Source organism: Atractosteus spatula, chromosome 8 (assembly GCF_055471065.1).
Source record: "Atractosteus spatula isolate fAtrSpa1 chromosome 8, fAtrSpa1.hap1, whole genome shotgun sequence".
NCBI classification, from domain to species: Eukaryota; Metazoa; Chordata; class Actinopteri; order Semionotiformes; family Lepisosteidae; genus Atractosteus; species Atractosteus spatula.
Genome location: NC_142713.1, coordinates 42,265,514 through 42,278,821, shown reverse-complemented (window position 1 = coordinate 42,278,821; position 13,308 = coordinate 42,265,514). Strand labels below are relative to the sequence as shown.

The 13,308-nt window shown below is 34.3% G+C and overlaps 1 protein-coding gene across 2 annotated transcripts in view; it reads left to right on the top strand.

The window, feature by feature from the left end:
• Positions 1 to 13,308, top strand: part of gramd4a (GRAM domain containing 4a) — a 76,378-nt gene that overhangs the window by 3,921 nt on the left and 59,149 nt on the right. For both annotated transcript variants that reach the window (XM_088923737.1, XM_088923739.1), the window contains one exon: positions 10,111 to 10,318. In XM_088923737.1, the coding sequence (XP_088779863.1) occupies positions 10,111 to 10,318 (208 nt within the window). The remainder of the gene's footprint in view (positions 1 to 10,110; positions 10,319 to 13,308) is intronic.

The window sequence follows — 13,308 nt, the reverse complement described above, 5'->3', positions numbered from 1 at the left end:
ATGTGTTTTAAATCAATCTTAATTCAAACCATTATTTCAATCCATGTATCCTACATAAGTACAGTACATTGCCTTCAAATTAAAGAAGTGCTCACATGCAGTGGCAGTGGCTGGGTTTCTTATAATTTGTGTATCTGGAAGACTAGCAGCTGTAATGCTGTTCAAGTCTAAAGGCTAGCCAGTAGAAGTTCAAACAGTAACATACAGCTGGTTCATGGATGGATAGCTCAGTTACTCAGTTTTTTTCACATACTGTACATGCTATAGTTGTATTTAAAACTCAGTCTGCATAGAGTTTCTCTGTCCTCCTTGTGTTGGTGTGGGTTTTCTCTGGGTGCTCCAGTTTCCTCCCATAGTCCAAAGACATGCTAGCAGATTAATTGGCTTCTGGGAGAATTGGCCCTGGTGTGAGTGTGTGATGGACTGGCGTCACATCCTGCCTTGTGAGTGTATCATGCCTTTCACCCATTGTTTGCTGGAATAGACTCTGAGACCTCCATGACCCTGTACTGGATTAAGCTGTTAGAAAATGGATGGATGGGTAGTATATACCAGTGCTTTAAATAGTCAGGAGCGACTAAGATCACTTGTCATTAATTGATCAAAAAGTACAAAATTGATCATTCAGGCCTTTCTTTGACAGCTGTCCACAAAATGCTGTCTGGCATTTGGAAACTGGGATGGGTGGATAATAATTCTGTAATGGTAAATGGCAAATACCCTTTCAGAAAAACTCTTAGCATGTGTGTTTCAATAGTTCTTTGTTTTATTTTCTGTTGTAGAGCTTCAGCAAAACAGAACACTCATAACATATACAAGACAGCAATGCAGTGAAAGAGCTTTTTTTTCTCTAAAAGAAAGCAGAAAGAAGCAAATAAGCCCAGGGGCATCATTTGAATTTACCAGCATTGCTCTCTTGAACTGCCACATGCCCTCTCACTTCCAAGTATTAATTTTTCTGTAGTTTGTCGGCAATGCCAAGAAGCTTTACTTTCCTGTTTACATAAAAACAAACACAAGACCACAATCAAATGTGGCTGCAGCTGCCCAGCCAATGGCTTCTGAGAAATATGAAGCACACTGCTCCTCAGTGTAATCCCCAGGATTAAGCAAGAATAGGAGAATTGGAGGGTAGCAACATGGAACAGGTGATCCCTTTTAGAAATGTGAAATCATATGATTATGTAGTCATGGCGAGCTGCGGTATAATATGAATAGATTTCTAGTACTTGAAGAGTTTATAGGCTGTTGACTTCTGAAGCTCCACACTTCAAAAGCAACTAATTTCCATCTAATTTTTTAAAGATTTGACTTTAATTAACTGAACAGTTGTTGATATTTTTTTTTATTTTCTTTTAATGATTTCTACTGACTGTATAATTTTTGGTGGGGGAAGTTTTAAAGCTGTCATGATTTGTGCCAGATTATGCATAGTAGGATAGGAAAACACTGCTGTTCAAACATCCTTTTTATCATTTCTCGTGAAAACATGACATTGCAATGAGTAATCATTTTTGTGTTTATTTTCATTCTAATGTAGTCAGTTTTAAGAATTAACATTAAAAATGAAGTGCTTCAAATCAGCAAGATAATTTAGGTCTAAATTACAGTAAGTCATCTTTAGCTCTTGAAATAGTCCAACTTTTTTTCCAACTATTTTTTAAATTTGTACAGTAGAATTAAAACCTTTACACAAGACTTTCACTCTCAAAAACAGGCCAGTTGGAAAAATCTATATGCTGATGGAGTGGCATTCATTTACGAAGAAACTGATTATCTCTGACCAATTGAGAGACTGACTATTCATCAGAGCTCTGCAGTAATAGAGGAGCGTTTAAAGTTCTGTTGTTTGACCTATATACAACTAACTGACTAACCAAGGTTAAAATTTTTTGACTCGCAGTATGTTCATACTCGCATCTTTTTTTTTTTCAAATCATAGAGAGATATTACTGGAGCTGTTTCAACATTGCTGCTGCTCTATATAGTTGTTAAGCAGCAAGACCAGCTGAGAAACCACATATATATAAATAACTGTCACACTAAGGAGTGCTGTCAAGGATTCTAGCAGGATGTTTTTCTTTTAGAACTTGAAAGTTCCTGTGTATCAGAGATCACAAACTAACTTGATAGAGTCTGAACAAGTTTGCAATAATGTATTGGCAAAAATTGCACTATCCTGGTGTGCAAAGTTGGTATACATTCAGGAGGACGAATGCTTAGGCAATCAACATATTTTAGTTTAGGATTTTCCTTGGCAGGTTTTGCTGACTTTGAACTATTGTTCAACCATATACTGTAAGTATTCAGGTTAAAGCATTTTTATACGCCTTTAAGAAATGTGTGTGCATTGTTTGTAATTAAATAATTTTCATTTGCAATTAAATATATATGACATAATTGGGAGGGGTAGATCAATTTGTAAGGACTGTAGATGATTCATTAGTGAAGTTGTTCATTTGATTTTAATATTTTTAGCAATAGGAAAAGTGTACATTCATTTAAACCAAGTAACAAGTTGCAACAAGTAAGCAGAGATCAGGATAAAAAATATAATTAATTGATTTCTGATTAAAATGATTTTTGATAATGTAACAAACATATTACATAATGTCATGTTATTTTTCCCTTAAATACAGTTTGAATTATTCTGCATTTAATTTGGTAAGCCTAAGCTACTGTACTGTTGCTTCAGTTTTGTTAATAGATGAAGACCATTGATGTTTTAAGTGACAGTTGTAGGAAAAATATGACAGTGACAAGAATTCAGAAAAAAAACTTGTAGAATAGCAAATATCTTATAGTGGAAATCTAGTTTAAAGATATAATTTTAGAATTGTTTTGATTCACTCTTTGGCAAAGGTGAGCTACACACTGCTTAATTGAGATGACATTACTAGTTGTGTGTTGATAGGTTGTTTTTTATAATATGCATATTTAAAGCTTATTCGTCTTTCACATATGTTTACAATAACAATATAAGCATGAGACATGCGGAGCATTGTTTCTGCACCATATTATACAAAATTGTGAATGGCTAACACTATCTACATATGTCTACTATGTCAGCTGGCAAGCTAAGTTTCTGAGTTATACCCTTGGGGTTTGTTTTTGAGCTGCATACCCTGAAGTAAATAGATGTTATGTTTTAGGTCCATCATTCAAAGGATGATCAATTATAAATAATTTACGTTGTGTATTAGTGTTTGTTTTTACTAAATTTACATGTGCAGATTTTTTTCACAGGTATATAAAATCCCTATGATCCTGCTTCTGTATGCTCTGTACTTCTATTGTTCAAATACTGTTCTATACCAGGAAAACGGTAACTTAGTCTCTTTCTACACTTAGTAATACTTAATAGGAATATGATTTATATTTTCATAAAGATAAGAATGTGGAGATCTAGTTGTTGTTGTTTTATTATTATAGCTCATATCTGTAGCTGTCCACTACTAATACTAATGATATACGTGGGTTATTCCATGGTAACTAAACCAAAAAGGGGCATTTTGTTGCCTCAGATTTTATTAGAAAACCACCAAACCCCCAGTTTATGATGAGATGAAAAATGCTAGTCATTTAAAAACAATACACATCGGTATGTGTCTTGACAAATGGCACCCCAAATTAAAAGGAAGTGGTCCTAAATATGCCTTTAAGATTCCAACTTGTTAAGGTACTGCTTTTCTAAAATTTTTAAAAGGTTCAGTTCATAAATCTCCTCATTAATCCCTGATTACTTCATCCCTGCAGAGATTGTAGTTTTCTACCATGTTTAGGTGAATACAACCCATTGGTGATGTGCTGCTTGTGGGGGGTCACCAAGCAATTACCCAGTTTTCATTTATTTTGATGAGATCTATGAGAATCAAGCAAAACATTTAGTATCTATGAATGTTGCATGTCTGAAGTTGCAATTACCTTGTATTCAAGCATTACTTAAGGTCAGCTTGGCAAAGATAAAGTACTATATTGCTAACAAAACTGGCAGTTGTCTTCCATTTTGCTCTGTGTAGGATCTAGAATAAAAGATCACAGGTTGCTCTGCTAGTGATAATGTTGTGAAACTACAGTAAGATGTCATGAACTCACGTGGGAAATGTGTGCACTATAGCATGTTAGTATGTAAATAATAGATTATCTTAGCAAAGTTTATGTACTTGCTACATACTGGTAACTAGTATATCCTGCAAAAAAAAAACTTAATATAAATGGTATGCTTTTTTTGGTTACAGGACAGTATACTACTTACTACCTGGTACTCCAAGAAAGCTGAATAGTTTAGTAAACTTTAATAAACTTCTTTTTAGTTTATCAGAAGTATTCGTTTCAATGTGGTGACCTTGTTAAAACAGGCCGTTGTCCTAGAAAGTCAATCTCAGCTATGTCTCGAAATTGAAATTGATGTATGGGTGATGGTGTGGTTTGACAATAAAGGGGTCCCTGGTGAAGTGGAGAACATCACAGCTGATGGAGCACACATAATAATCTACAGTGGTGTCCCATCCCTGAAATGTAAAAAAATCTATCCCCATTCCAGTTCACAGCCACAAAAATCTTAAATGTGATATGCTTTTAACCTCTTTCTGAATGCAATTTGTACAGTGTTTAGGATCCTTTCTTTTGTAGTTTAACACTTATTATTATGGTGATTTTGGATTCTTGTAGAAGAGTACCTTGGCAATATAATTTATGTCTGTTATTCTATAGGTTTTAAAATGCAGTGAGGTTCAGTTTTGGCTGTTCCAAATGTGTTGCAATAAAGCAGTTTCCTCTTGTACGATTATAACCATTCATCTCGACAGGAAGCACAGTGCAAAGTTAAAGAAATGCCTCATTTTGTTTAGGACTGTGTCATACTTCGACTTCATCAAAGAGGCAACAGGCCATTTTGACCATTTAAACATTTAAACATCCACAAACAAAACGTTACTGACTAGGATGTTTTAGATTTCAATTTTTGATCTAAGTTTTGATGAAGCTATATCAAACAAAATATAATAAATATCTGTGGTACGTTTTGAAGGTTTCCCAAACAAAGGTTTTTAAACATGATATAAGAAAAATCCAATTTTCAGATGGGCTAAATTTTGGAAGACTGGCTCTGAATGTGAATGATGACAAGGGGTACACAGGAATCCATATTGAAATACTGTTTCATAGTAACACACCTTAAGATCATTTGCCAGGCAGGCATCTCTCGTCTCGTGCCTTGGTCTGAAAATGTCACCTATCAGGTCTAGATTGATTAAAAAAATGTTGAAATTGTTGTAGAAACTTTAAATTCCTTTAATTAACCAATGTTACACGAATAGAAGAAACCATTAATACAAATAGTATGTAATCACATTACCTCACACATTCGTTTTTGACCCTTGAGTGCTATGTTATTGTTAGTAATCAACATAGAAAAAGAACTCAGGGTTTCCTCACAGCTGGATGATCGGGTCACAAACAATTAATGTATCCCTTTGTTGCTTTGTTGTAAAAAAGAGTTATTGCCTCAATGAGTGCAAAATCATAAACAGAGAGTCAGTAGCAAAAAGAAAACAATGATGGCTTGATGTAACAGATAATAGCAAATTGCCATGCATTTCAAGCATGAAGCTCTTCCTAAGGCAGCATCATGGGCAGCCTACATCACTCCTTTGATCAATCCTACATAAAAATCAAAATAGTTGTTGTGGTCAAATGGTCAAGTAATGTCTTGTCCAGGATTATATTGTTTAGTTACAAGAATAAGATGGCTAGATAGTTCACAAGCTCATACAGTAATTAAGCTGTTAGATTGCTAAGGAGTGAGGGCAGGGACAGGGACTGGCCTGAGGGTTTAGAGGCTACCACTTGGCCTAAGCTTTTTCCTGCTGGAAAACCTGGATTAACAGCTACTGACATCTCACCTAAAGGATGGACCTAATAGAAGTTAAGCACTTTGGAAGCTTAAAGTTGAACCTGGACACCCCTCAGTAACAGGTCCTTTACCTGACACCGAAGCACCTGCTTTCAGTAAATAAGATATAAGAACATCAATTACAGAAATGCCTTTTCATTTTTTAACTTGTTTGTGAATTGCTGTTTTATATTATAAGATTATTTAAATATTATTTACCAGTGCTACATTGATATTTTGAGTCTTGCTAATAAAAATGCCCTTTTCTATATAGCATTTGGCTACTGTTTGCTGTGTTTTGCTCAGATCAGTAGGTTGTGTATTTTGTGTTTACAGACCAATCAGTGTCTTTAATTGTATGTTGCGGCAACAGAACATGCTGATAAGTGTAGCATTAAGTAATTAACCTGTATGATTTGTTGTTGAATTAGTTTACTGTACAATTGTTCCTTCTTTAAGATAGGTTATATGTACAGTTTTCAGCAAGCAGTCATTAATGACAGAAATATGTAGTCTGTGTGTTCTTTTGTTGTGCTGTTTGTGGAGTTGCATTTAAAGAAGTGTGGGAGTACAGAACAACTTACCTTGCCACGTTATTGAATCCAGTACCCTGACTCTTTTCAAGAAATGGCTCTATAAGATCTTTGTACCAATTAACCACTAACTTCAAAACTGGTCGATAGGAGACCATTTGGCCTATCAGCTTTTGCTTTGCCTGTTTCTGCACTTAGTCATGAGTTTCTGAGTTTTAAAATTACCCTAATTCAAGCACATTGTTTACAATAACCTGCAACTTTAAACAAAACCGTAATCAGTCTTTCCTCAGATTACTGACCCTTATTTCTTAGGAAACCATGATTATTAGATTATTAAACATGCTTACGAAGAACAGTTTCGGAAGAGTTCCAAAGGATTTAAGTCATCACACCTGAATGAGGGGATTTAAACTAATAATTTGGTACAGAGTTGAAACCATATATACATTCCGTCCAACGCTTTAAGAACTTAAAGCAAATTTTAAAAATATTCCCCATCTATAAAAAAAAAACAATCCAACTAAAATCAATCAGCCTGTGATTAGGAGCATGTCTGTATCAAAAAGCAAAAGAGACATCAGTCCTCCATGACCAGGGGCGGGAACCACTGTTGTAGTGTGTGCCTGACTCTTGTTTCATTATTAAGACAGTTCATTGCAAATAACACTAGACATACAATTTATGGTTGGTATTCCCAATGTGGTGCTGCACTGCATAATTGTGGTGCTCTTTGGAGCTTGGGATCTGACTTCTCTATGTAGTTACAGGTGTTTAATTTTCACTCACGGATTGTAAGGCACACACAGACATTCTGTGGTTTAATGAGATTTTGCCTAAAAAAATCTTTAAAAGTTCAAGCCATTAAAAGTAGCACAACTATATAGTATAGCAAAAATATGTAAGAGCAACCTTTAACGTAGTGATGCCTTTCTGTTTGGTTAATTGCACACTGTGTCTAATGGATAGAAAACTTTATAGGAAAATAAACTTTGGAAATAAAAGGAAGATAAAGGTCTGAGAGCAGTACTTCAAGATCATAAAGGGAATTAATAAATATTCATAATATTGCACTATAGTGGATTATGATATTGCTAAGTATTGTGTGGAAATCTAAAAGCAGTTAGAAACCACTTCAGGGAATCCCAGATGTTAAAAACAGACATCCCTTCTGCATTATCATATCCATTTAATTTCTAAAAGTGCTTTTTAGCCATGGTTTCTCTGTCAGGTCTTCATAAGTGTGACTTCACAGTCAGCCATTTCATCAGATTGATCATTTTCTCTTTGCAAAATGTTAAGATCTACAGTGACTTGAAAAAGTATTCAGAATCTGCATGCTTTTCACATTTTGTTGCTTTAAATGTTGCAGCCATGATGCCTTGAAGTAGCAATTGATATTTGTTATATATTTACAGCACACATCCAAAGCAAATAAACAAGAAAAAAAGAAGTAAAAATTTTATTAGTTTGAAAAAATGGAAAAGTCGTGTTTGTATAAGTATTAAAACACATTTCTGTAGGAAATGTAAATTAATTTATGTACACAAAATGACCTTAATGATAAGCAGAATCTCTACATGCAGTACTAGTGGCTCTTGTGATTTCAAAATAAATACACCCATCTGTTTGGAGTTTCTTGGCCAACTAGTGATTTTAACCAAAGCTGCAACCATGAAGATGAGGGAGCTTTCAAACCAACTCAGGGAAGTTGTATGAAGTCGCAGATCAATACAAGAGTATTAAAACATTTCAAAGACTGAATATCTTTTTAAGAATGGTGAAAATAATCACGAAGACGTGTAAGGCAACCGGACACTGCCTAGATCTAGTCAGTGCCTCCAAACGGAGCAGCCGGGCAAGAGTTTTGTAACATTAATTCAAAGCACAAGGCCAAGGCTGCACTGGGGTCTCCTAAGGATAAGAAAGTGAATAATGTTCTTGAAAGATCCAGTCAAATCAGGGAATCTGTGGAGAAACTTGAAATCTGCTGTCAGTAAGTGTTCCTGAAGCAAACAAAAGTTTGAACAAATCTGTCAAGAAGAATGGAAAAAAGTGTACCAACTCAGTGTGCAGAGTTGGTAGAGACTTACCCAAAAAGGAGTGTGGCTGTAATTGCTACGAAAGGTGACTACAAAATACTGAGTCTGAATTCTCATGTAATCAATGTGTTTCAGTACTTTTCTCTTTAGTTTTTTCTAATATTTGCTGAAATCTTGCCCTTAAAAGTTTTCAGTATGCACATGCAAGTTTTTAATAAAATATTATTAATAATAAATATATTAAATAAATGCATGCATTGTTCAGTGTGTGATATAATATGCATAGCGATTAAATAATTTGTGCATAACCTGAAATTGCTAGAACTGTGCAGTTTCACTGTAATTGGAAACATTGCATTATGATAAGGAAACTAAAACAAAATACCTTTACAGCACTAGCAATATGCCCAGATCTCCAAAATCAAGTTGTCTAAAAACAGTTCTGCTAAGGAAAACCACAGCCCAGGCTAGCACAAGCATTGTCACTGTGGTCCTGAACTGTGGGTTTAAATGCTTATTTTTATACTGGCTTCGTGTGTCTCTGTTTTCTGTTATCATTTTGTGTTCCTTCATGGATTAATAATAGCATCATCTTTGAATATTTCCTGTTACTTTTAAATCCACTCAGCTGAAAGTTTTGACACATTCTTCTTTACCTTTTCTTCATTAAAGTATTTGCTAATTTGAGATTGATAAATGAGACACACAGGGAGGTGAGGAGGTGTGGGCTGGCACAGCTGATTCCTGTTTATACAATCCAATACAAATAGCCAGGGAGGGATAATGGCTTTTTGAGCCATGAAGTTCTGTCTGAGTAATGAAGAAATGTAGAGCATGTTTAATCAACATTGTATTTTAGCTCTAATTCTAATATGAACTGTTTGCACATTTGGTCTAGGTAAAAATGTTTGGAATAGCTTGTATGAACCTTGCTGTCATTTGCTGTTTTAAAGCAATGAAAAGTTGTGTTTACAGTAAGTCTTTTTCTCAATGTTTCTATTTGTAAATGGTGAGAAAAAACTGACAATTATGCTGCATTCACAGTATGCATTGTAAAGGTCAATAGGTAGATTAGGATATATAATAAAGTATTAGGATACAGTGTACAGTATGTTGAACAACTATTAATAAAAACTACTTTTTCATCATATGCCTTTAAACGTTATATAATTCCATTGTCCTGAAACAACCCAGTGGTATGATACTGCAGTGTGAACATACTGTACATTGAGTGTGTGTTATTCAAGAAATTGAACAGAATGACGGTATTTATTTTGGAATGAATTTCAGAGGATTATCTTTTTTGTTTGTAGTCTGCTGCCCCCAATGCATAGGCAGTAATAAACCAAAACTTATTATTATTACATACTAATTAGAATTTATCTTCTAAACAAACATCTTCTCTTTAATTCCTCACATTTAATATTGACGTAAATTGATGAAATTCTTAAAACTTTATCAACTAGTCAATTCCATAACATTATTTCTACCAGGATGTTGATGTTGATTTAATTTAAGAAGCAATTTAGAATTCCTCAGTAGAGTTTGTACATTCAAGCACATTCATTTTTTGTACTTCTGTGTTCTCTGCTATGTTAATCTTTTCAGCTCTTGTCCTGATATCCTTTCTTTTTTCCTCTAGGGATGCCATTCATCATGTTAAGGTAAAGCAGAAGATCTCTCTTTTGAACATGCTAAAGCGATTGGACAAAATAAGGTTTAGAGGTCACAAGCGAGATGAATTCCTTGATCTAGCCGAATCTCCCAATGCATCTGACAATGAATGTAACGATGAAATTCCAGTGAAACCTCGGGCTTCTTTAAAAGACACTGAAGATATCAGAGACCCTGTAAGTACATTTTATGCCATTTTGTTATCTTACTATAACAGTTCTTACACATTCTTTTTATTCTATACTGATGCATGTACAGTAAAACATGTCTAGCATGGATAGTGTAGAATTAGGGTACAGTGTGTCTAGCTTATCTTATGTTTGTGTGCCTCACACTTGTGGTTAACTTAACTAATGTAGTAATCATTTGCTTAGAAGTGCAGCTACTGTACATGCCCAGGGCAAGCTTGTGTCACAAGTCTCTTTCATTCTTGTAAGTATTTAGTTCTGTCTCTTTATAATGGATTATATTATATTATTTACACCATTAAATATGAGGGATCAATTTTAGATGTAAATATTTTTAATCAAATGTGGTATTAAGAGTTTTAATTTTCTGAATTTTTACCTAAATATTTCATATTGTCATAACATGAAAGTGAATATACCCATTGGGAATTATATTGATATCACAACATATTTATGAAAAAAATGTTTTATTTTCAGATAATGTCCTGTGTCATGCAAGATTTTCGAAAGTTTCTTGAGATTGTTGCATAAAATCCCAAGTCAGAGAAATTCGAAAGAATTGGGGAGAAATTGTGAATATCGCAGTGCTACCTAAATGTGTTCATTTAAATACATTTTAATAGCATTATTATTATTATAATTTGTAATTCAGGCTAAATTTACTTTGTCAAGTGTTAAGATGTGTGTAGTGAAACAATACGTTATTAATACAACCAGAAAATGCCAATTTCACTGATTGGTATTCAATATAAATGGTCAAATAAAGGCAGTTTAGGTTTCTTGATTTTTAATCTGTACTACAATTCCTTGAATGTATGTTTAATCTGTTGCATATGGAGTAAAAATCACTTGAACTGAAATGACTGTCCCTGATACTTTTATACTTTTTTCATTCATTTGAGATTGACATGAACTTTTTTTGTTTTGTCCCTTTTTATTCCTTTGCTGTTAATTTGAAACAGATGTGAGGCACATGTGGAGTTAGCATCTGTCGTCCTCTTTATTCTTTACGCAGTTTAACTGTGAATATTTCATTAAATTCCATTTTAAAAGCTTAGCTATAGATTGTACTGCGAAAACAAAGATTAGGGAGAAATTGTATAATAAATCATGTTATACAAATTTTATAACAGATCACTTGCTGCAATAGAAAGTCTCCACTGGATGATCTCTGCTGCACTCATAAAAATGTCAGTTCTGATTTGGACTACATTTGGACTGAAGTGCAATGTACCCAGCCTCTGATAGGGTCAGGGCTTGCTTATGTGGATTGAAAACCATGATCTCTTGCTTCTCATGCGTCTCAGTCAAAGACTACAATGAGACGCTTTGCATTTGGTAACAGCTTAATTAAAAGAATGCAGGGGTGGACACAGTTCAGGAACTACTGAACCTATAACGCAAGTATCAGACTATGCAAAATTACTGGTCCTATAGTTTTCATGGCTGTGCAGAGGAATTACATAACTGCAGTGTGGGTAATTGGGTGTACATGTTTCACCAAGTGCTGAGTTTATCATTTACTTCCGCAAAGGCCTGGAGAATGATACCTCAGACAGCTGCAGAAAGCATGATTGGTTAAAGATGTCACGTCCACAGTAAATAGTATCCATACTCCCCGGCACTGTCCGTATGAAAAGCATAACCTTTTCCTAAAGGAGCTTACATTTAAGGGCAGTAAAAAAAAAAACCTCTTACAATGTCAGTTAAGTTTTGATTCTTTCTCACTTAGAAAGGAGAGAAGACTGGGTGAAAACAGATGATCTTTACAATTCACCCTTATTGCTGTTCCATATCAATAAAGTATGAATTTAGCACTTTGGTATGCAAGCACAGGAAAACATGGAATACCACTGTTAAAATGAGTAATAACTCTTGCAGATTTTATTAAAAATTAATTTTATACACACTATTTTTTCCTCTCTCTCTAACATGAAAACACAAAACACACTTTTGTTTTCTTAGGAATGCAAAACTGTTGTGCATTTTGACATCTGCTTAGTATATATTTCCCAAAACCCTAGTTTATAATTATATAATATTATAATATAATATTATATTATGCAGTTTTATGAAACTCAGCACATTAAATTCTTAGTATAGCTGCATACATAATGTTTCATTGGAAGTTTACAGTCTTTTTTGCATAGAGCCAAAATTATACAACACAGCTTCAAGGAATGAAAGAACAAAAATGTATGAGGTGTTTATTTTCTCACATCACAGAGTGTTACATAATGCATCTTAAGTGTTTTTCTGTTATAGCCTAGGCTGTTCTCTGTTCACCATACGCAATGAGCTTTTTGTGGTTGAGTTTCCATGGACACCATGGACACAAAAGTCGTGCAGTTGTGTTCATGATTGTGCAGATGTTAATGATTTGATCTGGAAATTAAGAAGGTACAAGAAGCGATAATAGTAGGGATAACATGCCTGTTCCATATTATGGAAACACTACCATATTCATTACAACAGCAATATTCTCATTACTAATTTGTATTTACTGCCACATGTTATAAGATTTTCCAAATAAGCTACTGTCTTTATTAGATTAGGCAACTGAAGCATGTTTTCGTGTTTAAACAGATCAGGGCATCCTCTTCTGATGGTGTCCTGCTTTGACTGTGCTTACGCATAATCCTGCAAATACGATGGCAGTGCATGACATCACAGATCTAATAATTGGTATTGTACTTAAGTAGTTAACTAAATCCATAATTGACAGAGCTGATGCAGTATTGTTTTCAGAATAACAAAAATAACATCAAATGGTTATAAACAAAGGAGGAAATGAAGTTTAACCCATGATTGTTTCTCACCTTCACCATTACAATATAATTTAACTACTTTTTCTGATATATAATCTAGCCTCAAAATAATTTTTTTTTGGGGGGGGGGGTATTCACTAGAAATCATTGGCATAGCATAAGCTTTGTTTTTTGTAACATACTGACCCCTTCATTTATTTTTTACACAAC